Raw genomic sequence first — 27695 nt, 5'->3', positions numbered from 1 at the left:
CTATACTTAGTCTGTACTGTTGTACATCACATGTCACAAATTATTTTATAGATGGTAATAACTTGAATGAAATGAAATCAAGCCATGAAAACAATAATTTCTGAAAGCCATGACTGACTGACCTATAGAGGGCGACATCATCCCAAACACTGATTGGGTCTCTCTTCGGGTCTGGCAGGTTTCTGGACCAACTGTGCACAAGTCTGATGGCCGCAGACTCTAGATGCTCCTCATCTATGAAGGACAACACACAGAATGGCATAGGAGAAAGTCAAATCAAATCAACCTGATCTAAAAAAATGTAAAAAATTGTAATTCTTAGCATGTTTCCATCTGAATTGTTACAAGAAGTCTGATAATGTTTAATCATAAAATACAAAAATACATTTATCCATTCACCTCCTTTTTTTTTTTTTTTTTTTGGGGGGGGGGGGGGGGGGGGGGGGAGGGGGAAAGGCAGGTTGGGGCAAAAGGGGGAGTATCAGCCATTAAAAAGAATACCTGGTACATCAATGGACATGAAATACACACATGATATTGGTGTCCCACTGTGGTATCACAAAAAGGTGTTCTTGAAAATGTGTTATGTTTTTAAGTTACAAATTGATGCCGAGCAAAGAAAAGTGCACTCATGCTACTGAAAAAGGTCCTCAAAAAATATCATAATCTAAGGGAATTTGCACCGCAGACTGTATTGACAATTATTTTGGGACCTGGATTTTTGTATTGGCTTGTAGAATTCACTTGGGGTTCTATATGCAAGATCTATCAAGCTCAGAAGAGGTTGGCTTGGCCCAGCAATGAGCTGACAATGATGCAGACAAAGTTATCACTTAAAGGGAAGGTAAACCCAAAGAGCAATGTGGATTGAGTGAAAGCAGCAACATTAGTAGAACACATCACTGAAAGTTTTAAGAAAATCGGACAATCGATGCAAAAGTTATGAATTTTTAAAGTTTTGGTGTTGGAACCACTGGATGAGGAGACTACTAGAGGCTATGACGTATGAGAGGACAACAATATAAAGGAAATATAAAGAAATTTTCACAAAAATTCATTTTTCATGAAAACCACAAATTCCATCAACTTGATACTGACATATGTTAAGGGTAGTAATTATTCCTTCTGCTTTCTGAAGCTGTTAGGCAAGTGCCCTTTCATAATGCTAGAAAAGCGAATTTTGTTGATTTTCCTTTATATTTTCTTTATATTGCTGTCCACTCATACGTCATAGCCTCTAGTAGTCTCCTCATCCAGCGGTGTCAACACCAAAACTTTAAAAATTCATAACTTTTGCATCGATTGTCCGATTTTCCTCAAACTTTCACTGATGTGTTCTGCTAATGTTGTTGCTTTCACTCAATCCACATTGCTCTTTGGGTTTACCTTCCCTTTAATGGCCTGGCTGTGTTATACTGGCACACCACTAAACTTACCTGGTTTGCTGATCAGTTGTAGAAACTGGTTCACCTCAGTCAGTTTTTGAATGTTCTGAAGCTTGGCAAGTCTACTAGAAGCCATGAGAGGACCAAGGCTGGACCACTCCTGAGAAAGAAGACAAAGATCAGATACCATGAACAAATCATGAGAAGTTAACTATGTCTGTCAGCACCAGTCTGTAAACTTACGTCTGGCTGTGTCCAATTTTATTCATCATTAATTATATCATTATGCAGAACAGAGATTCAAGACTTGGAAGTCATTGCTGCATCAGGATTTGTGATACGTTGTAATGTTACAATCATAATTATTCACATCGGGCTCGAATAGAGTTGATATTATACTACAATTATGATTTATTTTTTGTCACTCTTTTCCCTACTGGATGTCACTTTACGCCATTGCTATAGTTTCCATGAGTCTAACCCTTTAAAATAAAAAAAAAAAATTTAGATCAATGGAAATAAGTATGTACACAACCATTAGTGCAAGTATTTAAAAAAAAGAGCATAATATTAACAAGAGACCATAGTACAGTCCCCCCCCCCCAAAAAAAAAGAAAAACAAAGAAAAACAAAACAAAACAAAAATGCATTCTCACTTCAGTGTGATTTCACAAGTAAGGTGAATAAAGCAAAAGACTGACAGACATTCATAATTACCGTACTGTGAAAGAAGATATTTTCATGCTAGCAATTTTTTGCACTCCACCTGCTAACAGATGAATTTCACATGTTTTTAATTCCATGCAGTCAAAATATGAAATAATATTATATTTAACAAGCAACAAAATTTGATACTTTTGTATTTTGGGAATCGTTTCACGTCGTGCAAAATGCAAATGGAAAAAAAAACCACTGCGCAAACACACAATAGCTTACATATCTACTGTCATTTTACAAATCTGCAGAAATACAATGCTTAGATGCAAATGGCCAATATTGAATGCTATTCCTAGTGAACCACATGGCATATGTTGACATGATACCAACCTGTAGGAAAGACTGGATGCTGCTGGAGGTGTAGTATTTGGCCCTATTGTAGTCTTCTTGCAAGACTGCTAGAGCTGCTAATTCCTCACAGTACTTGGACTAGGGAAACAAAGAGTACTCAAACTAGACAAATTATATTTTAGGATGTTTCAGCAAACAAAATCCAAATTACAACTTCATTTAATCAATCTTACATCAATCACAATTCTTAAAAATCTCAGTCATAAAAGTCACTTGTTTTCTTTACAACAAGGAAAAGTAGAAATTACGCGGTGCGTAATATATGTCCCCGCCGGAAGTAGCATTTTGTAGCAAAATGTGCAATATAGGTAAAAAATCAAGGTCAAAGGTCAAAGAAGTCAAAGGTCAAAATTCTGTGTAAAGGTTTTGAAGCCCTCACCTAGTGCCATCACATAAAGCAAACGGAATCGAAATCGGGTTAGAAATGGCGAAGGAGTAGCATTTTATAGCCAATGTACAATACAGGTCAAAAATCAAGGTCAAAGGTCAAAGAAGGCAGAGGTCAAAATTCTGTGTAAAGTTTTGAAGCCCTCACCTAGTGCCATCACATAAAGCAAACGGAATCGAAATCGGGTTAGAAATGGCGAAGGAGTAGCATTTTGTAGCCAATGTACAATACAAGTCAAAATCAAGGTCAAAGGTCAAAGAAGGCATAGGTCAAAATTCTGTGTAGAAGTTTTGAAGCCCTCACCTAGTGCCATCACATAAAGCAAACGGAATCGAAATCGGGTTAGAAATGGCGAAGGAGTAGCATTTTGCAGCAAAATGTACAATATAGGTCAAAAATCAAGGTCAAAGGTCAAAGAAGGCATAGGTCAAAACTCTGTGTACAAGTTTTGAAGCCCTCACCTAGTGCCATCACATAAAGCAAACGGAATCGAAATCGGGTTAGAAATGGCGAAGGAGTAGCATTTTGTAGCAAAATGTACAATATAGGTCAAAAATCAAGGTCAAAGGTCAAAGTAGGCAAAGGTCAAAATTCTGTACAGTTTTGAAGCCCTCACCTAGTGCCATCACATAAAGCAAACGGAATCGAAATCGGGTTAGAAATGGCGAAGGAGTAGCATTTTGTAGCAAAATGTACAATATAGGTCAAAAATCAAGGTCAAAGGTCAAAGAAGTCAAAGGTCAAAATTCTGTGTAGAAGTTTTGAAGCCCTCACCTAGTGCCATCATATAAAGCAAACGGAATCGAAATCGGGTTAGAAATGGCGAAGAGGTAGCATTTTGCAGCAAAATGTACAATATAGGTCAAAGGTCAAGGTCAAAGGTCACGACTGAAATTCTGTGTAGAAGTTTCAAAGCTCCCATGTAGTGCTATCATATAAAGCAAGCAGAATCAAAATTGGCTCATAAATGACAGAGAAGTAGCAAATTGAAGATTTTGATCACACACGGACGCACACACGGACACACGGACGGACACACGGACGCTACGACACACGGACGGACGGACGGACACACGGACACACACACGTACGGAACCCGTTTCATAGTCCCCTGCTCGAACTCGTTCGGCGGGGACAAAAACTCTGCATTATACATTTTCTTTGACTGATTGAAAATTATCTCACACTACTTAGATACTGTGAAGTCATTCTCCTATAAAGAAATGTTGAGAAAACAGCATATTATATTGAACTATTTTGAAAGTAAACACGTAGCTATGAATGAAAAGTAATAAAGTAAAGACAAACTGTGATAAGTGTTGAGGGGGTCAAGATGTGATATCCATATTCAATGTGTACGCAGCATGAAGATATATGTCAAACAGTATGTATTTCACATAATGTATGTGGAATGTTATACAGTGGACAGATAAAGAAAAAAGACAAATGAGGGGAAAATTGTAGAGAAAAAGAAAAAAAACAAGGACAAGTGGATGAAATTGGTTTTGCATACATGTACATCAACATGGGATTGTTCATGACTTCCTACAGGAATACTTCTCTGAACATATGATTCACAAGATGATGGGTAAACAGGGAATATATACATCATTTTTTTTAAACAAAAAGCCCAATAATAACTGAAAGGCAGTTCTACAAAAAACATCATACCTACACATTTTTGAAATGCAACATTATGACAAGAAATTAGCAGTTCAAGATAGAAAAGAACTAAAAGTTTTCACTCAAAATTGGACAAAGCAGCAACAAAGAAAAGCATTATAAATTCATTAGATATGTAAATTATGTCATGTCACAGACTACAATGTATGTCAACTCACAACATGTGAAGTTAAAGGGATGGTACAGTTTTGGTTCAGATGGGGCTGCAGGTTTCCATCTTTTTTTTTTGTACATGTTTGTGAGATAGTGAGAAACCTCTCGGGAAATATGAAAGAACATTTAGCTCTTTGAGGAATTCACAGTTTATTTGATGAAAACTGGTCTTGAAATGGCTGATATCTCCAAAAAAGTGATCCTAATGTGACAGGACACAATATCTCATAGTTTTGCCTTGTTCTTGGAAACATCAGTCATTTCAAAACTGATTCTCATCAAATAAACTTTCGATTCCCCTTAGAATTGTATGCTCTTTAACATTTTATAGAGAGGTTTCTAAATATCTCACAAAACGTTAAAAGCTGAATCCTCACTTCAACCAATACTATACCATTCGTGATAGTATGAAACATACTTGTTTATAATAAGCTAGTAAACTCATTACAAGCCCAAAGTCAAACACTGAATCCACCTGATGCAAAGATTGTAATGACTGACTCAAAGACACAATGGTATAACTATTAATCACTCTTCAGAATCAGATGGAAGCAAACAGCAAAATGCAATGTCTGTAAAATTTGTCCTGATTCATAAACTTCTGATGTATGAAAATATGTGGAATGAAGGTACTTGACAAATTCCAACTCATTTTTTTTTTTTCAAGGTCCACAGAAAAGCTTGCTGCATAAATGCATACAAGACAATCATCAGCTACATGTTTTTGCTTTGGGTGAGATGTTAATGCAAGACATTTACCAAGAGAAGAAACCAGAATGCACAGATGGGGATTCTTAGCTAATTTAATCTCAGTCTGTGGGAAGTGGAAATCTAAGACTATCTCTTGTGATGAGAGCATTAAAGTGGAGTGAGAGACAAACCTCCAGAATAGATCGGTGCTCTTGGTTTTTCATGGAGGAATCCACAAAGCGTAGCAGAGAATCATCCTCACCGCCTTCCATCAGGAGTTTTAGTTTGGATCGCAGCATGTATGGCAGATATATTTCCTGGAAGAGAAATCAGGTTTTAATTCATAACTTAGTCCTACTTCAGTGACACTTAATAGTTCATGCATGATTAGATTTCCACTTACAAGACATAATGATGCTCAATGGATACTTAAACAGTGTAGAAATGTGCACTTAGTTGTATCCTACAGAACTCTATCAATCATTTCACTATACCTCTTTTTTTTTCAAAATCTTTATTCATTCATTATTATCATTACCTTGTTTTTTGTTTTGTTTTTGTTTTTGTTTTTGTTTTTGTTTTGTTTTTTGTTTTATTTGGGGGGGGGGGGATTCCTGAGCACCAAACCCAAAATACTATGCCTACTACCAAGATCAGTATTCTGTGGTCATAAATCTTTCTCTCTCTTTTTCCCTTTCTCAATCTTTCAAAAAGGAATAATATGAATACACTATATGCATGAATTCATCATACTTGTAACCTTCACTTGTTACAATGATTCGTCAACAGCCAGCTTTCTCTGCCATACCATACAAAGAGCAGCTCCTCATTCAAATATCTAGTTCTACCATGTCATTTATGAATCACACTAATTTGTAATACAAAATATTTCAAAGCACACCTCTGATATGAAAACAAACATGTACTGACTTCCTCCATACATTTCTCTCTAACTCCCTGTGGATATAACACAATGGGGTAAATTGATGAAGTGAAACTCTCACCTGGTAGTAGTCATCTTTCCACATCAGTGTGAGATCAGGAGAATGGTTGCTGTCACTAACACTGGTTGAGAAGGATTCCATCTCTGACCATTTGGTGAGCTGGTTACAGCACTGCATCATACAACAGCATGATAACACATTATTTGACAGCTTTCTCCAGTCATGCATCTATGACATCACATTTCAGAAATCCCTAATTCAGTTAGACTATTTACAAGGATTTACACAAAATGTGTCTTTCATGTCTACAAATTTAATCTGTGTCATATATGTATTCATCAAATATTCTGGGGAAAATACTCTGAGCTCTTTCCTCTCATATATCAACATATTCTAAGGATTGGCTTATTTTTCCCTCATCATTATTCCCCATTTAAAAACAGGAAAAAAAATCTGACTACTCATTCAACAGCCGTCATAACTACAGGAAAATAACACAGGACTTCGGCGCTGACAACTTGAATCACCATAGTAACAGTCAGTGACCAGAGCATCTCAACCAATCAAAACCAAGGATTTTACTGAAATTGGTCAGCGCCGACAGTTGTCAGTGCTGACAAGCGTTGATGAAACACCCCCCAGATGTACCAATTTTCCATAACTATGGTATTTCTGAAAGACAAAATTTGGGAGCCTTAGAGGATAGTATCAATAACATTGACTTACATGAAGGCGAGCTTCATCCCAGAAATCTTCCTCCTGCTGTGGGACATTCCCCTCCCAGTCATGTGACATAGCCTGCCATGTGTACAAAGAAAAGTGTAACATTCTGTCAGTGTTAGGTACACAATACTAAATGAAAAAATAGTATATTACACATTGAACTTTATAACATGTTATCGGAGGACATTGGCCCGACTAAAATATAGTACTGAATCTGGAGAAATTCATACACCTCAACCTGGCAATGGATGGAGTATTATGGATGTTCGTCTGACCATGCTGGAACCTTCACAGGAATCTTTACATCTTACAAATGGTTGGGTCAGAATGTACAACAAATGTACGACTATTGGCATGCCACATATCAACACATCAGCATTGCAGCTTTATTGACACTGTGAATGGTTATTGTAATCTGACACATGAACCTCATGTCTCACCCTCACAAAAGTGATATCAAAAATATGAAGAACAATCGGAGGAAGAAAAAAAGTCCTGAAAGATGAACATGAATGCCATAAGTATTGCCAGGAAGTGTTGAATATTTCCTTTAAGGGTTAAACAAAAAGTTGGATTACAAATTATCAGGCAAAAATAAAAGGAACTAAAACACTTCTGTGTGCACACAAACTGATACACATGATACATGGTAATGAATATACGTACATATTTTCTGTTGGTCATTGGATCACAATGTCCTGATTTCACCCACCCCAAACCCCCCAGGACAGACAAGGAGTGACCTACTAACTGACCTCTGAGTAGAACTTGAGAGCAGCTCCATAGTCTCCTCTTCCCTCAGCTTGTACAGCCTGCTGGGTGATCTCTTGGGACTCAATGAGGGCGCCAAATATTCCTCGTACTATGTCAAACTCCCCCATCGCCTTGTACAGCCTGGAGAATCAATGTACATGTATGTCCCATTTAATATCATCTGTGACTTCATATACAGAGACTTTGTAAATGACCTTATAATGTTTTATTGCACTGTCAAAAAACATTGTAATGACAGTAATGTAGCATTTTGGATGAGGTGATAATCAAATGAGTTTTGATAGAAAACAAAGCTGTTGCAATCAAAGTAAGTTTCGTCTCACACACCTTGCCACTTCAATCCAAATACCAGCATCTTTGCTCTGCTCTGGTCTGGACGTCCTGGCTCTCTTGCTGCTCCTTTCATCTTTCCAGTTTCTCTCAATCAACATCTTCTCTAGGAGGCAGATACCTGTGCATGGAGTTCACATATCTTCTTTTATACATCAAACACGAATCACTGTTAAACCTTTTTTTTTTTTTTTACCATACTTAATGCTCTTCAAACATTAGCATTTCCTGATCACTACTTCTTTCTCTGAAGTATGAAGCACATTATCAAAATGCTTTGTTATGGTTAACAAAAAATAATAAAAATAAAAAAAGATATAATTATATATGTCCTATGAACACAATAAACATTTTATATCACTGATATAATGTCCTCACATGACATGTGATAATGGCTTAAATACATCCATCCCTGACTAAACACCATGTATGTCTACACCTTGTCTTGTGCCTACTCTTGGGTTTGCAAACCACTGACAAATTTTTGAATTTTTAATCAGCTAACCACTGATAATCAGGGGGATTCTATTTTATATCTGTGTGATTAAACGGGAAGTGTGTTTGGCAAGGCAGGCACAGTGAGTGCATCTTTTTGTCATTAAAGTTTATCTGTGTTGTATGCACTCAGGATCATGTATTAAACAAGAGCATACTTTAGGCAGACAGACGGCTGATTGCATCAAATGTAGATTTTGAGAATCAGGAATGATTCTCTCATGTAACCAGCCGCCTGCCTAGCTTCTGCTCTTTTCATTCACTCAAAAACTGAGTCAGTCTGTGCTCTTATGGCATCCTGATTTTAATCCTAGTCTTTGGCTGAGCATGCAAAATGGCAGCTGAATGATACGCCTGTAACAACTTCTCATTGAATTGCAAGAGTTATGACAAAACTGGATAGTCACCGATGTGAAGTTGCTGGCTGGTGAGACATGCCGTACTGACAGCTGAAGGGTCAAGGGTCAATTCTGTGCTGTGGTAGAATGCAATTTCCTGTACGGGAAGAAAATGATAATGATAATGATAATGACCAACACTTATATAGAGCTTAACACTGATGTTTCTAAGCGCATTAATCCGGGGGAAAAAAAATACTGAAGTAAGATACAGCATTATGTACATACAATGTATGATATAACAACAACAACAAAAATTAGGATTGAGTAAATAGATGAGTTATCAGCAATGATTTTAAAGAAAAATCAGTTTCGTTGTTGTTGTTTCTGTTTTCCCCTTTAACGTGTAAAGCAAATAAGATATGACAAAACAAGTCAGACTTGAATCTGTATTGTTTCTTTGATCAAGGTAAACCTATGCCTCCACTATCATCACTTTTTATTTTATATTCCACTAACAATATATCACTGACATACAATACATGTATGTTACGATGTTTTGTACTACAAATAACTATTTGCACTGATAATTATAAGCATGATAAAACCAAATTGATAAGGGAGTAGAAGTCTAATCAGAATCCGTTGTAAATACTTCTATCAGCTATTGAACATGTCTCCTCATATACCTGAATACAACTGATGAAAGGAGCATCAAACTGATTGGAGTCAGTCAGCATGTGGTTCAGATTGGTCTGGATGTCCACCACACATTGCTCACATTCTCTCTCGGTACAGCTTTCTGGCATCCTGGCAAATATCCCTCTAAAGAGGGCAGCAAACAGCAGCCTGGCAAGAGTGGAATCTCGCTGGAAAAAAGAAATGGAAATGGAAGTTAGCTCATTGCAACAAAAAACAGTCTAATAATAACTATGGCACTGTTTGTCCTCTCTCCTTCTCACTCTCTTGTTCCTCCTCACCTTTTCTCTCCCTCTCTCCTCAATGGATGCAATGAGTGATAAAGGACATACAACGTACCTGAGCAAGAGCTTGCAGTGGAGCTATGATGTCAGAATGCTTGATCTGGATGTCTGGTAGGTCACCTGCACGATACTGTCGATACATCGTGACCTGAGAAAAACGACGCTCTCGCTGCTGCCTTAGCATCTCCTGCAAAAACGAATCATTACGAAACTGATTTCTGCTAATATCCTACTCCGGCTTCATAAACAAGCCATTACACACTGTTCAATGTATTTCTATCAAACTAACCTTTAGAAACACCAGATGGTAAGACTGGGGACATCATCTCACAGTAGGAAACAATTTAATGACCCTCTAGACTGACAAATCCCTCACATTGTCAATCCTGGTCTAAATTTGTACACATTGTACGAGTACTTGTCTTGTAAACCCAAGCAGAATCTCCTAACAGAATAGGACAACAACTATTAAAAAACAACATGGTCTTCTCTCTCCATGGTAGCCTCTCCAGTGTTGACAGCATTCTACAAGAGGGAGCTGAAGGCTATCATTACTATCCTACAAGGTACCCATTTATACACCTGGGGTGAAAGGGACATGGTGGGAAACAACATCTTGTCCAAGGACGTAGGTGCTTAAACGGATTTTAACTGGACACCTCCGATTGTGTCCCTACAAACAGATGATGAAGGTTAACTCTACAGACTTTGTCAAGGGGTAAATACTCTTGCTGTTTCCTCCTGATAGTGTACATGAGAGAACTCTTCAGCTTACAACTTATCATTCATACTTCATACCATGGAAGGATATCATGCACTGTCTAGCACTCTGTGTGCGCAGGAAGAATTAAAAAAAAATACACCGTATTACACATACATGTCAAAGGATAATTCACCTTAAATTATACATGTGGTTAAGTGACTTTCAAATCAGTAGCAGTCGTAGTTATTAATGAAGTTTGAAGAAAATCCATTCGAAAGTTACCAATTTGTGAAGTTCTGGTTCGATCCATTTGCCATCATGGCTGGATGAAAAGACTAAAACAATTTGAGCTGCAACAGAAGCGCAATGATATGAAGAAAATCTAAAAAGAATTTTGAAAACTTTATCTTATATAAAGTACAAATTCCCTATTGTTACTGATATTGTTTGTTTATAGTTATATTATTCCTCTAGCCTTCTGAAGTACATGTACAATGTAGGTAAGCCAAGTGCTATTTCATCATGCTAGACAAATGACATTATGTTGAATTCTTTTCTATTTATCTTTTCTCATTGTTCTACTGTGACATCATGAATTGTTGTAGTCTTCATATCCACCAATTCCCCTTTAAGTCTGCTCAAAACTTTGAATGACACTGAAAAATACTTTACCTCTCTCATGTGCTTCTGTCTGGAGGCCTGTTTGGCAAAGAATGCACGAGTTGAGGAGTGGTCCTTTAAGAACCGACGTTTCAGGCGAACCACTTCTCTTTCTTCAGCTGTTGGTGCTACAAATAGAAATGAACACATGTATGAAAATCTAAATACAGCAGGTCAGAACTGTTGTGTTTCTAATGCTCAATAAGACCATCAGATTGTGATGGGCATTTTTTGCAAGATTAAAAGATTGTGATGGTACATAATTTGTAAATTTGCAAGATTTTGCTGTTACACTTAAGACACTTTCCAAAATTACACTATTGTATGTCATCTGTATCTTGAGAATGTTGTTACCTTGAAGTGTCATCTGGTATGGAAGAATTTGTACTTTGATGATGGTATTGATGACATAACGAATGATCACCAGATAGAGGTAGCATTCTTACTAGAGTACATTCTTGCATCATCAATTGTGTGCGAAATGGTATCAATCAACAAAACAATGTATGATGGTATTAAAAAACTAGATATATCGCTACGGCTACTGATATGCCTCCGCCATAATGCATGGTTCTCCTAATAGGTCTATAGTACAATGTCTTGACAATGTGTGATGACAGTTTCACACAATTGGCAAAATATTAAAATGACAGGTTTGCCACAAATGTGCTGAATGTTCACTTTCCTAGAACTAGGTTCAATTGGATGAATGATTAAAATGTCAGAGTGCAGGTATTTGGGGAACTGATAATTTTTACTTGACTTTTGACCCTTTTATAAGTTTATGCATTGAGTAATTTTCAAGGTATTGAGAAAAAGTATAATTTCAGTATCAAATGGGAAAATAGCATTATCTAAACCTGGCCTTTGACCTTTGACCTCACAGTTCCAAAGAAAATCACTGTTAGGTTGAACATGCATAAATATGTAAGTTTCATGATGATACCTTGAGTTACTTTCGAGATATGGAGGAAAAAGTGCAATTTAGCACTTTCACTTGACCTTTTACCTTTTGACCTTTGACCTTTAGGCAAGAAACTTCCCCAAAAATATATATTGGGTAATACATGCCATACATCAAGTTTTAAAAAAAAAAACCTTCAGGCATATTGCATTTTAAGGAAAGTAGTGATATTTTGAGGAGTTGACCTTGACCTTTGACCCCCTGACCTTTGACCCATGACCCCCAACTTCCCTAGATAATCACTGCCCATCGGTACAAGCATATATACTAAGTTCCATGAAGATACCTTGAACCATTTGCGAGATATGGAGAAAAACATGAAATTTCAATTTTTTTTTCTTCACAAAATAACCTGTGACCTTTGACCTTTGACCCTGTGACCCTAAAATCCACATAAAGTATTATTCCCCAAGGATATACCCTCATACCAAGTTTGATGTAAAACCACCACATGGTTCTTGAGATATCGACAAAAACAAAACGGGACGGACGGACGTACGGACGGACGGACGGACGGACGGACGGACGGACGGACGACCCGAAAACATAATGCCTCCGGCCACTTCGTTGCGGAGGCATAAAAATGCCATACAGAAAAGATGTCCTGTTGCTACCAACTATAGCTGTACTATTTCAGATGTTCTCTTTGAAGGTCTCTTACACAATTAGGGCAAGTCATCATTATCTCTACCTAAATCAACAAGAAACATAATTTTATCCAGTGCGTGCTACGTATTTTAAAAGTAGTTCCTTGTAATTCTATGAATATAAACTAAAAGAGATATAAGGCACATGAAGAACACCAAGTCATTCAAATATTTTACTTACATTTCACTTCATTTTCTTCTACAGCACATAAAGTCATCAATGAGGTATTTCTTTAGTATGAACACATCGCAGAACACTCTGCAGCATATTGTTTCTTTAACCTTTTTGTTTTTTCAAGCAGATAACCCTTGCAAATAAATGAATGAGAATGATTCTTAGTTACCTTTTCTCATCTCCTCCCGACTCCCACCTGGCCCTCCTTCCTGATTCATCCCTCTTCTTGAGACACTGGAATATTTCCTGGGTGTGGTTGCCATGGTGAAGAGAAGAGATGAAGACTCAGTGGACAGAGAGGAGGAATGGTCAGCAAACGTGTCCTGAGTCCCGGTCAGCCAGTTGTAGGCATTCTTTCGGCTGGAAACAACATCTGGTGCAATAACATTTGAAAAACAAAGTCACATGACACAGGCTAAATACCACCTTGGTGCAGCATTACCACGTTTCTATGACAGTGTGTCCTGATTGTACTATTACAGTGTTGAATCACTACAATTCTGTTTCATTTCCAAACTAAGTTCTGACAGCTTCACTCATGTCCCTATTCATTCATTTCATCTTTTCACTGTTTATTTTCCTATTCAAGACAGTTCAGATCACTTGTTTTTCACTCTATAGTGAGACTTTGACAGAATTATATCCTCTTCACAAAGTCAAAAGCTGTAAGATGCCAGCTGAGACAGCTGATGTCACTATCTTTATATGGTCTGCAGCTACCACCCTACGCAAGCAATACTGTCACACTCACCCAAGTCTTGTGTAGCAGTGAACTGTTGGGCATCCTGTGTTGCCCTCACCTGTCCAGCCAGGGATTCCCCTGATGACATCATACTTTGGGAAGAGGGGGATCCCCTTCCACCCTGGGATTGTCCTTGAGTCTCCACAAACAGGGGTGTGGAGATGGCAACGTGTCTTTGGCGCCAAGAGTGATCGATCTGGACAGTCTGTTATAGACAGAATAATGAGACTTTAAAAAGATGTGGATCAAATAAATCACAAAGAGTGTCCACAACTAATGTCTAGGTACATAGACACAGAAACAAACACATATACAAAATATAAGCACAAAAAATGTTCTGAGGCACGTGACCCTGCCTGTTCAGGGTATAAAGATGGCTGGCTTCAAACATGAACTTGTAAATAATCTCTGTAGACTGTTTATGTGTACCTTACACTTTTGTAGCTAGTTATATGCATACCAGTAACTGGATGAAGACTTCAAGACCGTAGAGACAATGCCAGTCAAATCATTACATTTATCTCACATCTTCCTATTTGAGTCAATAGTCTCCACATACAGCATTATATCAGCAAATAGGTTAAAGCATTCAATCAACAGAGGGAAAATGAGTGTAATAATTACTGCCCTTAACTCAGCACAAAATTAATATAGATACATGTATACATGTACATGGCTAGCAGCATTCCAGAATCAGATTGCACATGACAAAGTTGTTGTTATAACAGTCAAACCTGCCTTAGCGGCCACCTGTCTACAGCGGCCACTGAAAAAAACCTCGAGAGAAAAGCCCTGTTAAAGACCCTGTGTATAGCAGTCACCTGTCTGACGCGGCCAGGGACCACAAATTTTGTTTTCCGCAGTAGATTTTAACCTGTCTATAGCGGCCAATGAGCCGTAAATTTAGCGTGTTTTTCTGCTTTGTAGCCGTGCCAGTCATTCATGGGCAACGTTTAAGGATCGCCAGTATTATACGCCATCGCTGCATTCATCACTCATTCAGTCATAATAATGCATTAGTGTTTAGCTTTCTTCACGACTGTAAACACATGCTGATGTGCAACAATTGCATAAACACCGGCATTGTTCAATGCATGAAACACAATGTGCATACCTACACACATACATGTATATGTAGGTACTTATAGATGTATACAACGATGATACATGTACATGTAGGCCATGCACACAAAGTTGGATTACCTGTCTATAGCGGCCACCTGTCTATAGCGGCCACTTTTTCCGTCTCCCTTGGGTGGCCGCTATACACAAGTTTGATTGTATTTGTTTTATTCAATATACATGTAAATATTCTGATATCACTATAACGTTCTAGAGTGTATATGACTAAAACAAGACTTCTTTCAAACTTCTGACCTCAAACTTGCATGCAGAAAGAGGATGCTCAAATATTTCTCTCTTGAAGTCTGGACTTCTTGATGTCATTTCCAGCATGAGATTGGTGGCGTAACCAAGGAAACGACTCTCAGTTGATGGTGTGTACATACATCCAAGGATAGAGACGAGACGGTCTAGTGTGGCTGTCGGTAAACGTGTCTCATGACTCCAAAAATTACTCACTCGTAGGCTGTTTAAGACACAAAATTAAGGATGTACAGCAATCATTCGACCCAGTTTCCATCCAGTTGAACATGCACAAAGAATTGGGATCAAAGCACAATGTGTCTTCATGAATCATTAGTGTTTCCATTAATATCAACTGAACACATGTGAAGTTTCAATAATGACTTTTGACTAATCCACTATCCTGTCCTATAATTTTACTGAATTTGTGTTGCTCATCAATCTTGAAGATAAAAAGACCTTGGGCAACAGATCATTTGAGAGGACCACACTGACACCACACTACCAGAAGTGTATTATCAGTTGCACTTTTCAAGTTTGTATGATACGCAGCACGTCATAAAATGTTAATGAACATTCTTTTATGTTACATGAATAATAAATTACACAGAAGCAGCACTTTCTAAGTTGTGAGTTTTAAGGTTGCATTATTTGCAGTCATTTGCATGGGCTTAGAAATCGTGAAAGTATGATACCAGTGGGTGTGGCAAGATACCAGTGGGTGTGGCAACATACCGGAGGTAGTCTTCCTGGTCAGACAAACCCTTGAGGAGCGTCTCCTTGGCAATCTCAAGAATCTCGTTACTTCCTTCTTCCTGACGAGAAGCCTCCTCCCTATGATGCAAGAATCAATGATCTCATTCATCTCTAGAGCTTCATTTGATCCTTTTGAAGAGTGAAAGAAGTCTGGCAACACTTATACAACACTTTTATCCTACAAATTTATATTTGAGGGTGAAAATCACTATTTTCTTTGGGCAATTTTCTCTTGATGTGAAACACACCCTGGAACCCTTCTTAACTTACACCATGGAAGAAGTTCAACTGCACAGACATAGCATTCAAGATACAGGTTATGTATTCAGCTGCATTAATTTTGCTTTCAGAGTTTGGATGTGCCTTTAGTGAAAATGGACACAAACAATATTAATAATAGGGTATTTTCAATAAATTTCATATTCCCATCTTTCTCATGTTTATAGTTTGATCATTACAAGTCTAGAATACAGACAGCATCATGACCACATAGGCTGAAGTATCTTATTTTGCCACATAAAAAAAAAAAACAGTTCCTGTCCTGACTTGGTATGTGGGAAATCAATTCACATCACATGACTGAAGTAGCCTACTGATTACCAACCTACTGATTACCAACCTACTGATTACCAACCTACTGATTACCAACCTACTGATTACCAACCTACTGATTATCAACAAACCTGCTGATTACATTTCATATTTGGTGATGTGTGATTAACAACACTCCATAGTACAGTTTATGATCTATAGACATTTGTCAGTCTTAATAGGAATACATGTATCCATCATTCCTGTGACTTCAATATCAACCCTTTCCCTTTTCTGTTAACATCTAAATGAGTACCAGGTACAGTGGGAACTCAATCTAGAAATGGAGCAGTAGTCTTACTTGAAGTTATCATAGATCCACATGAGGACTGAATACATGACATCTCTGCAGGCAGAGCTAGGATGAGAGACAAAATCCCTGACTGCTGGGAGAAGGTATAGAATCTCAGCTGGCTTCAGGTTAGGCAACATTCCATTGACCAACTTGAGACTGGTCAGCTGGTCAGCTTCATCCCTTTACACAGAAAGTGGTCAAAGCCAGGTTAAGAACATTGCAATCATATGAGACATCACTGAATTCTGATATGTAAGAATCATAGTCTCACCATTAGAAGGCCTCCCACCCAAAAACCAAAAAGAAGTGCCACTATCACTTCATACCATGCCATAATGCTAATTCTAACAGGGAAGGAATCAAATGTAGAATCCCTCAAAGCTCCATGCTGGGTCCTCTCCTAGTCGTGATATGACCTTAGTTCCATTTCATTGTTTTGGGGTTTGTTGTTTTTTCATATCATTCCCCTTACCTGTGGCAAAATCATGATTGCATCTCACAGTGATTTATGTTATTCTTATGGCAGAAATTAGTACCAATTCCAAGTACAATTTTGTACATGGTACAGTCATGTTTGTATCTTTTCATCTAAGAACCCTCAATATTTATAATATAATACACAGAATTGATAGTTCTATTTTGACATTCACATTTCTTAATAAAATTTCCTTTCCACAAATTCCTCAATATCTTAATTCTTCACAAATATGTCCATTCATATGACACTAGTAATTGTCTCTGTACCAAACACCATTGCCAAGAAGTTATTACCCACTTCAGCGTTATTTTACTTCTTGAATACATTCTGGTCCCTGTGTTTGGAATGAAATGAAGAAAGAATGATAATGCACTACCATGTTGTCTTCCTGCACTTGCTACATAAACGTACGACTGTAGGCTTGCTCATTTTATTCCTGTTTAGTTTTTATATCACACAATGTCCCCTGGTGTGTGTACAAAAGTGTAGGTGTGTGTCAATTTATGCTCACTGTGCAGTTGGTATATGTATATGTTAAGATAGCAAGAGCATTATTTTCTTTTTCTAAGTAAGCATGTAACAATTATCAAACATCCTGAATATCATTTTGTGTATAAAGGAGATTGTTATTTACAACATTTTTTTTTTGAGGTCTCCAATTTCATTACAACATGTTAATACACCCATATAACTGCTGAATCATGGTACATTTGCATGTTTCTCTTACATTGTCTATATGACCAACAAGAACAATTAAACTGAAAGGTGAGTTTATAAAAATGCCTTTCAGTGATACTGTGCTTTCTGAGAGATTTGGAAGGACAAGTCTTCTGAGCATTCTTAGATGAGGCATTTGTTTTGTTGGAAGTTTAATGTAGAAGTTGTATCCTAATGTGTAGGAATCCCATGGAATAGTGTGACTACCGAGCGCACATAGTCACGTGTTCAGTTTCCATGTTTACAAAGTCTCACCTATTCCTGATTTGACAGAAATTACCACAAAATACGCTTAAAAATACAAACTAGTTGAATACACTACACACACACACATACAACCTACACAATGACATGTAGCAGGATATTGCTATAAGTTGCAATATTACTACGTACTGGAAGGAAAGTTTTTACATAATTTCTATACACATCATGCTATCAAAGTCTTGTAAACCATAAAAACCAGCTCCAGCTGATAGCATGGAAGAAGGCAAGCTTACTTGTGGGTGAGTAGAGAGAGGATCTTCTTGTTCTTCATCTCGATGAAAACGTTGTTGATCTTTTCAATACGTGCAGTGATGATCTCTAGACATTCAGTCTTGGGCTGACCATGGATGGACGGTAGCATGAAGAGGAGTTTGTTTAACAGTCTGAGTGGACATCAAATATTGAAGGGTCAGTCACCAGGGGGACATCATGAATTAGCATCTTGACCATCACTCATTTAGATGTTCAAGACAGCAATTTGTTGGCTTTAATATGGAGACATTCTTATATGTTTGTGAGACAATACGGTACTGAAATGATCTCAGAGCAATTGCTATATGAATGAATAGTAAAGTGAAGAATTCTAGGAACTATCCTCAATTCTCATTCCTTTTCTTGCCCCCCTTTCTCTTGAAATAATCATTTTTTCTTTCTCATGTCAGTGCCATTTTTTGTTTTGCAAACAAAATTACATGTATTGTGTATCAGGATTATACTAATTCTTTTATCTACAACTCAAACAAAAACTTTTGATCTAATTGCTGATTTCTGTCCTCAGCAAAGAGATGTCTGGAAGCTTTACATTGAAATATTGATAATAATTAAAAAAAAATCTTCCATTGTTTGGATGCTTGAATTCATCTCATCTGTTAGCTTCTTGTCTAGACTCCCACACGCTGTGTCCTCCCTGTCACTGCTGTCTCAAGTAGTGACCAGAGAACTATGAATGAATGAGTCAATACCTATCAGCAAAGGCTGGGTGATGGAGATGAATCTTGTGAATGCAGGTGATGTAGATAACCTCCTTGCCTGCACTCAGCTGGTTTAACTCTCTCTGAGTCACTTGATGTAGGTGTCCATCATTGATCTGTGATACAAGACAAAATACTCTCTGAAACGGTCATCAACAAGGCATCAACAAGGCAATGTAAGACCTCCAGCAATTATGGTGACCTGCACAAATATAACATTGTGCAATTGATAGCCATTAACATTCTTTACATTTCACAGCAATGTATTTGATTTCTCTTCAGATGTCTCATTTCAAATTAAGTCAATTCATTTTATTTCAATCACACATGAATACAAAGTTCTCTAATACTGATATAGAACATATGGAGGCCACAATAATTGTTGGAAGTTTTACATTAAAGTGTTCTTAAATAGAACCTAGAAAATAAAAGCCATAGCTAAATCAGAGGTACACTGTAATTGCTAGGTTGGTCATCATTTTCTGAGTTATTCTTTACAGTAGGCCTATCCTCCTTAAAGACTCTCCATAAAGAGCTTTCCTCTGTTTTTCACTGTCCAGCTTACCTGGTCATTTTCTGCCATTTGTTTCATCGCCATGCCGATGACCTCAGCTGCAGCAGCATGAACTGCTTTGTACTTGTTGCCAAGGTTTGAGGCCAACACACTGTAGAATCTACAGATTAAACATATACAGGATAATATTTCAGTCGGGGTCGTGAAATGCATTCTTTTAAACACATTTTTATGATTATTTCAAGACAGGAGGAGAGAATTAGATTTTGTCTTTTCTAAACTGAAGACTTGAAGCAGTAACACACAAATCTTGAAATGTCAGAAAATGCCACTCTGGTAACATCACTTAAATGTTATAGAAATGACATTACCTTTGGATGTAGCTGTGTTGTAACTCAAAGACTGACTGAATTGAGATTGTACAATTCAAGTTTAATGACTTCATTCATATTCTCAGCACAATTCTAAATCATTGTGGAATAAATACTTGACATAATATGTGGCCATGGAAATGTACATTTATGCCATATCATAAAAACAAAATACACACACACACACACACACACACACACACACACACACACACACACACACAAAATCCTGTCTTAAAAACAAGAATATACGCAAAGGAAAATGAGGTACTCTTTCAATAAAAGACTGTGGCACTTATTGAGGGTAAAAAAGAGAGAAACAAATCAAACCACTACGAAAGTAGGCCATCACCATTGAAAACATGCATCAGGAAGTAAAATGGTTGAAGCGTGTACCTGTCTTCATCTACATCACATGACTGGCTAAGAGGGTGGAGTTTGTTGGCCAAGACGACTCCCAGAAGTTGAATCCCGATAGCACTGTTCTTTCTATCCTGTGTCTGATCCTGTAAGCTGTCATAGATGACCCTGGAAGGAATTTATACATGTGTCACTAACAGCTGACAATACACACTGTTTGAATTACGTACATCATCCTGAATAAAGCGCAATATTTCACAGGCTTCTCAAATTTGGCATTTACTAAACATGGTGAGAGCAAAGCCACATTCTCTCATTGATGCAATGTATTTGATTTATGATATTTAATTCTCATATAACAAAACAAAGCTAATCTCTCTTTACATCTACTGATGAACGTTTTAGAAAGGTTGATTCATGTATCAAAATACCAAACATTTATTACTATTAGTTGATACAGAAAATAATGTTGTTTTGTCTCCCTCAGTTCATTTAAAGAAGAAAATAATATTCATATTCAATGGATAACTGCTTTATAATTACTTGTTGCTTTTTCTTCTCTGGCTCATTTAGCAAGAAGTTTACATGACACATTTTGAAGCATCCAATCATATGCAGAAAAGTTCACTAAAACTCTGGGAGATACTAGACTATGGTTCATTACGATATAATACAAAGTATCATCTGGTGAAAACAAAAAAAAATGTTTACTGTCGTACATGATTACCCTGTGAGGAGACTGACCTTGTCGGAACCTTAATGACAGTCCTCCAGCATTCTACCAGTGTCTTGATGACCTCAAGGTTGTTCTTCATGATAGCTCTACTCTCATGATGGCAATGAAGCATGAGGAATTCCAGCACTCGACTCGCCAAACGCTGGTCCTGACAAAACATCAGGCAGCCATTGCAAGTCAGTGAATCCAAGCCATAGAACAAAGTTAATGCAGATAAACTTGCTTCAATCTTGGCCTTGGAACACACAGGAATCATTTTCATTTAGTTCTCTTAAACACATTTGATTTCCTCTATTTTCATTTGGTTGTCATGAAGAGAACACACTGGATTGCCTTTGAGGATTACTTTTTGTTAGTCTTTATTTATAACTTGGAATAACACTTATTCATATGAAATTTTACAAGATTCTCTTTGGTCAACTTTCAATCTTAGAACAGGCTTACTACAACCTCCAAGTTACAATTGACTTCCAGATAGCAAAATCCAAGAAGCAGTGTCCAAGACTACCTGAGGAATAGCTACTGATGACCAGTCCAGGAGGACTACCATGATGTCCAGCACCATGTAGTTGATTCCTGCTGACCCAGTCTGACCACTGACCACAAGCTGCATCAAAGGTGCCAGCCAAAACTTGGCATATGGCATGAACACCTATGTGATGAAAAAACAAATCAAAACAAATTCCTCTTGGAATACTTATATGAACAAAATAACAAGTATAAACATTAAAATCATTACTATTATTAAGACTGTTTCAAAATCATATAAAATAGAGTAAGATATTGTTTAACTCTTTAAATTTTTCTATTTCAGAGCCAAGGTTAAAAACTTTGAGGGAGTTTTTAAATTATCTCTGACAATAACTTTAACAGTTTGAGTGATGGGCTCACAATACGCATTTAATAGAAAGATTTAACCAACACTTACCACTTACCATATGAAGTTTGATTGTTACATTATGAGTAATTAGTTGGAGGTGAGTAGCACTTTTTTTTGTGTGTGAAAAGCATCATTATGCCACTTTAGGCATCCAGGCATACATTCCTACTCCTATTTGTTGGAAACTATTCTTTATTTGTTGGATGTTTCTATAGGTTGTTTCTATCCATATGTATTGGTCTATGTCAGATCAGGAATTACCACTGACTGCTTTGCCCTTTTCATCTACCAATTTGATGTGTATAACATAAAGTTTAGTAACTAAAATAAATCAAGTTATATTTTTACCTGCTAAATCAATGACCTTTAGAGCTCACCTCTTGACAGTTGATTACCAGTCTGGCAATGAAGAGTTTGATGTTGACATTGGTGGCAGCAGCAGACAATTTCTTCTGGAGATTTGACATCCAGGTAGGCATTTCAGGTGCCTTTTAATATGAAATAGAGATTTAGCCAGATAAGTGATTGTTTCATCTACCATACTTGTTTTGAGATAACAGGATGGTGTGGAAAAAAAATCTCTCATGACAACTACCATATATTCCACACAGAAAATGGCACATGGACACTGTTTACTCTGGTCAAAGATGATTTGAAATTGGATTAATGTGAACATCAAAAATATATGAAAATGCTGTGAAACTTTATTGCTTCCCCATGAAGAACTTGGTATTTTGACAGATATTAGAGTAAGTCAGTCCTACCAGAAAGCATAAGCAAGAATGACAATCAGGCTAACACATTTTGTGAAAAAAAAAAACAGTTAAAAAAAAAATCAGAAATAACAACAAAAAAGCAGCTGCAATTTTAAACTGACAGGATAACAAGCATTACAAGTCAGTGATCTGACTGAAATAATCATCAGGATAGATGGCAAATCAACTTGGTATAACAACTTCACAAAAACAAAAACACTAAACACCCTGATGAGAACTAATTAGCTGCGGGTGATGAGGGTGATTTCTATAAAAATGCTCCCAATTTTGAAGCTGGAAATGCTCTTTTTTATTTCAGAGGGACTTTATCTGTTTTGACAAAGGTTCACAAAAATGTGTATAACATTAGAGCAGTGAAGTAAAAGTCCGAAATGAATGACCTCTGAGTAATGTTTGAGCACAATAGCCCTCTTGCAATATCATGACCAAGGTGTAGAAAGTTCATTTGCCTGGACACCAAACACCAAAGACATTGAATGGTGCATGCATTGTATATACTATCTTTTTTATGACATATCTCATTCCGGCATATGCCCTGCATGGAATATTTTACAGGTGTAAGGCTTAAAATAAGCGAGTGGAGAGGTGGTATCACAAAATTGTTGAAGAGACTGACATGTGACTCTAACCTCCTTATTAACCTCTGGAGTTATCTTGTTGGCAACCATGTGTTTGATGACAGCCGTCATGGTTGCCATGCACTCATGTTTATTCAGCTCATCTTGCTCCATCTCAAGGTAGTCTCCTCCTGGGGTTGACACTTGATGAGAGTCCTGATCAAATGAAACGAGACAAAAGGTATCTTGTCATCTTGGCACGGTAAATGATTCATCTACTGTATACACCATATATTTAGCGAGTCTAAATTTTCGCGGATTGGGACTTCCTGACAAATTCGCGAGTGGTTGAATTCGCGATCGTGGAGTACTGGACTGAACAGAGAAATGTATACGTGTGCGTCACACTGAATATTGGGATAAGAGCCATTATTTTCACGAGTCTTTAATTCACAATTAGCACCTGACTCGTGAAATTCGCAAAAATAATAACCTCGCGAAATATTCAGCCTATACAGTATTCCTCTACAATAAGAAAATAAGTGATCTAAAGGACGATCTTACCATTATTCATCATTCTGGGATAAGTGTTATTCCTTTTTCAAGAGAATGGTACTGCAATCTGTCACTGTATTTCATCACTCAGACTTCATGCCAATCATCAAACCATAAATCTTTAAAAATCAGTGGTGAAAGATGTACAAATAAAGAACAAAGAAAATCATTTCATTGCACCAATTAGAGATTTCACAGTGGGATGAGTTCTGGGTTATTTCAAATGTACCCTGCCATGATAATTGGGAATTAAAAAAAAAGAAGACAAGCTTGGAAGTACATAGTAAGAGACTGACCATTGTCCTAACCACTGATAGAGCCCCTTGGCTGCCTTGGCTGGGTCCAGCTGCTTCCCTTTGACTCTCCACAGAGCTTGAGAAGTGATGGACTCCGCTAGAGAAGTCAAACTGCTGTATGTCTTCACTCAGACTACTGTCGGACAAATACTGGGACGACAAGTAATGGGCTGGTCCTGGCAAATGTTTAACATATACAAGTATAGATCAATTAGATACTTCAGACCAATAATAGATTCTTTGTCAGGAATACACACAGATCACCGACACATAGGAGTAAAGGGGCATATGCTACTGTAACCATATCTGGCTAACTTAATTTCAAGAGTCTTACTTTTTATCTCAGTTTTCAAAAGAACATTGTGAAGACAAAGTTTGCTGCCAATCTCTGTGGTTACCTAAGGAACTGACACTGTCTGTCCATCTGACATTCAGCACTGTTCTTTTGTTTATTTATTCTTTAACCCTTGTAATACAAGGGTTAGAGAATAAATGGACAAACACCTTCTTAATAAACTTCCACACCTCTAGTTACTCTGAACGGGTCCTCAAGGTATAAATACAAGAATATGTAGATAGAAGGTATTTATATTCTGAGGAGCTTACTTGCACTGTTACATACAACAATAAACTTGAAATCAACTTGATGAATACTTCAGTGAACAAAACAAATCATTATCTATATCATGCCTATTGCCCATTCCTAGACAATGATAATGATAATGAATAACATTTATATAGCGCTTAATACTGATATGTGATGAGTGTCTGAGATACTAAAATGCTTTGAAGTATGATATTCAAAGAATAATGCTCCTCATACCTGACACAAAGCCAGAATCCTCCACGCTGACTATCTCCCTCGCTTGGCTGCGGATTGCTACAAAACGTTTCTTGCGTTCAAACGGTGAGTCCAACTCAAGATCAAACGTGTACCTTTTGTGTACATCCAGCAAATTATCCAACAAGAATTGGCCCTAATGTGATCAAGACAAGCATACCAAAAATAATCAATTAACTTCTTTGGCATAGAATACGAGTAAAGAAATGCATGTTGTTTCTTACAAGTCTAAATTATCCTTTGAAATATGTTTCAACTACATGTGTATGATCAAAACACACAATTTACATTACTTGACAAGAAAAAGCCATCCAAATAACAATTAGAAAACACACAAACACATGGAAGGAAAGAAATTGTGGTACCTTTGCAATGTTGTCACTGAAGAGGAGTCCACTGTAGAATTTGAGTTCATTTTGAACACAGCTGATGATGGCAATGATAGCATTGTAAGCAGCACAGTGGAACTGACGCCTTAGCTCCATGGCAACCGTCTCTCCTCGACAATCCTCACAACGAGAGCTGTGAGCTGTCCTGTTTTCAAACACACTATATGAGTTTGTGGTAACCTTGCAACTCACATAATAAACACACCATGCTCAAAATATCTCTTTTGTCACATTTATGCAAAGTTGTTCAACAGCATGTCATCAGAGATCTTATGTGACAATAACAGTTTCTACTGTACCTTGGCAGATGGTGATTTGGACTTATCAGCATACAGATTGAGAACAGGACTCATTGACCTGATGAAAATGATAACTTTCCCATTCATGGCTACAGGAACATGTATTTGATTCATATATTCTGCTTTAAACTAGCAACAACCCTGATAATCCACCGCAAACTGACTGGAATAATCATGAAAACAGTGCATAAGATATGAGTATATATTTTTTTATTATGTAATCTTGTCTAATCTTTCAATGCAGTGTGAGCTGACTTACTTGTTCAAGGCTGCAGTCATTTCATTGCCTTTCCCTACTTTGCCATGGCAGTACTCTCTGTTGATGGCAGACTGTTCAGTGTAAAGGTCTTCTCTGCTCAGCTTGGAGTAGAGCAGTTCCACCAACTCAAAGTAGCAGATCTTGCACACAAGCTGGTTCTCAAAAGCCTGAACTGGGTTCTACAACAGCATTAAATCAAACCATGTTTTTTAACTGGGCTATTTGAGACCAAGTTTTACTGGGAGGGGTCAATTTGACCGCCCCGCCCCCCCCCCCTTCAGATCTCGACTGCCGATCACGCGATCGCTGCAAAATTTTGCCTGAAGATAGAGCTAAATGTTAACTACAAGATTACATGGTCATATATTAGAAAAATAATGGCTTTCTATTTTTAGTAAATTAATTATGTAAATTTATGCATGAAATCATATTTTCACCTGTAACTCCATTAAAAAGACTGAAGGATTGCTAAATTTTATGTCCAAGTTCCTCAAGACACATTCAACAATTTTCTTGAAAAAAATAGCATAATAAAAGTTAGTTTCTTTTGTTTTTTTATTGTTTTGTTAATTTCTTATGTATTTTACTGAGTGTGTTTTCGACCTTCTGTTTTCTATTGTTTTTTGCCGAAATTTGTTGCAGGCACTTTTTCAAGCTTATCTACATTAAAATTGATCAATTTCAATGGTTAAAAGTTGAAATAATCTCATTTATATCAATTTAACCAACAAAAAAAACACAATTTGCATTGGATTTGCACATGATATCCTGAATTTGAGCCATTTTCAGGTTGACATGCATATGCAAAACATTACGTAACTTTAGAACTGCATACCCAGATGTCACAAATTTGGTCTCAAAATATGCAGGAGACTTCAATGAAAAAAGTCATGAAACGACGCGGCAAAATCTTTGCGCGTCGCGGAATCGTAGCGCGAAATGTCGAGAGGGGGTCGAATTGACCCCTCCAGTCAGAATAGGGTAAATATTCCCTTCATTCACACACATATAATACATGTACACACACTGACCTCCTGAGGTACACCTTTGTTCTCTACTTCTGTTCTAAATACCCATTAGGCAGCCTCAGTAAGGACAGAAACATAAAGACACATATCCAAGTTCTGAAATCAAGACTCTCTTGCTACAATGTATTTCATGTAATCACAGAATACTTTCTATTCTAAGAGACATCACTCACTAACACTGTGCCGCAGTGAAACTAACAGAGACAGAATTTACTCCTCCAAAAATGTCTTGATCTGTTGCTTTTAAGATTCCCAACAGACTTTATGCATGCTATACACTATTCCCAGTAGGTTATCTTACTAAGATTGCACATCCTCATTAGAATCACTGCATCGTATGAAGATTAACAATTTAAAACAAATCAGCCTACTAGGCATTTCACACATAACATAACACATTAATGATAATAGCCATGGAGGGTCAATATGCTGAGTGATAATGATGCTCTAAACTCTATTGTTTGCTTGACATTAACAAGTGCTTTATCATTTCCACACATTAGAACCCATGGCACCCCATCTACTCTTGCACTTTCAAATCTTTGTTATTCT

General features: G+C 37.3%; 1 protein-coding gene across 1 annotated transcript in view; it reads right to left on the bottom strand.

Annotated features, from left to right (window-relative positions):
* Window positions 1-27695, bottom strand: part of LOC139745568 (DNA-dependent protein kinase catalytic subunit-like) — a 98764-nt gene that overhangs the window by 32587 nt on the left and 38482 nt on the right. Inside the window, exons 41-69 of the mRNA XM_071655961.1 lie at window positions 26116-26294; window positions 25534-25702; window positions 25151-25304; window positions 24328-24503; window positions 23549-23692; window positions 22521-22631; window positions 21772-21915; window positions 21272-21411; window positions 20564-20695; window positions 19848-19956; window positions 19274-19398; window positions 18545-18694; window positions 16859-17032; window positions 15946-16044; window positions 15223-15433; window positions 13855-14050; window positions 13273-13476; window positions 11330-11445; window positions 10010-10141; window positions 9661-9840; window positions 9041-9128; window positions 8136-8259; window positions 7790-7928; window positions 7038-7109; window positions 6372-6482; window positions 5559-5684; window positions 2433-2531; window positions 1437-1545; window positions 123-234 (exon numbers count right to left, since the gene is read on the bottom strand). Of these exons, the coding sequence (XP_071512062.1) occupies window positions 123-234; window positions 1437-1545; window positions 2433-2531; window positions 5559-5684; window positions 6372-6482; window positions 7038-7109; window positions 7790-7928; window positions 8136-8259; window positions 9041-9128; window positions 9661-9840; window positions 10010-10141; window positions 11330-11445; window positions 13273-13476; window positions 13855-14050; window positions 15223-15433; window positions 15946-16044; window positions 16859-17032; window positions 18545-18694; window positions 19274-19398; window positions 19848-19956; window positions 20564-20695; window positions 21272-21411; window positions 21772-21915; window positions 22521-22631; window positions 23549-23692; window positions 24328-24503; window positions 25151-25304; window positions 25534-25702; window positions 26116-26294 (4025 nt within the window). The remainder of the gene's footprint in view (window positions 1-122; window positions 235-1436; window positions 1546-2432; window positions 2532-5558; window positions 5685-6371; window positions 6483-7037; window positions 7110-7789; window positions 7929-8135; window positions 8260-9040; window positions 9129-9660; window positions 9841-10009; window positions 10142-11329; window positions 11446-13272; window positions 13477-13854; window positions 14051-15222; window positions 15434-15945; window positions 16045-16858; window positions 17033-18544; window positions 18695-19273; window positions 19399-19847; window positions 19957-20563; window positions 20696-21271; window positions 21412-21771; window positions 21916-22520; window positions 22632-23548; window positions 23693-24327; window positions 24504-25150; window positions 25305-25533; window positions 25703-26115; window positions 26295-27695) is intronic.

Source organism: Diadema antillarum, unplaced genomic scaffold, assembly GCF_040938485.1.
Source record: "Diadema antillarum isolate AM-2024a unplaced genomic scaffold, OU_Dant_1.0 seq00001276_RagTag, whole genome shotgun sequence".
In the NCBI taxonomy this organism is placed as follows: Eukaryota; Metazoa; Echinodermata; class Echinoidea; order Diadematoida; family Diadematidae; genus Diadema; species Diadema antillarum.
Note: the sequence above shows the minus strand (reverse complement) of the source record. Positions and strands in the feature narration are given on the sequence as shown.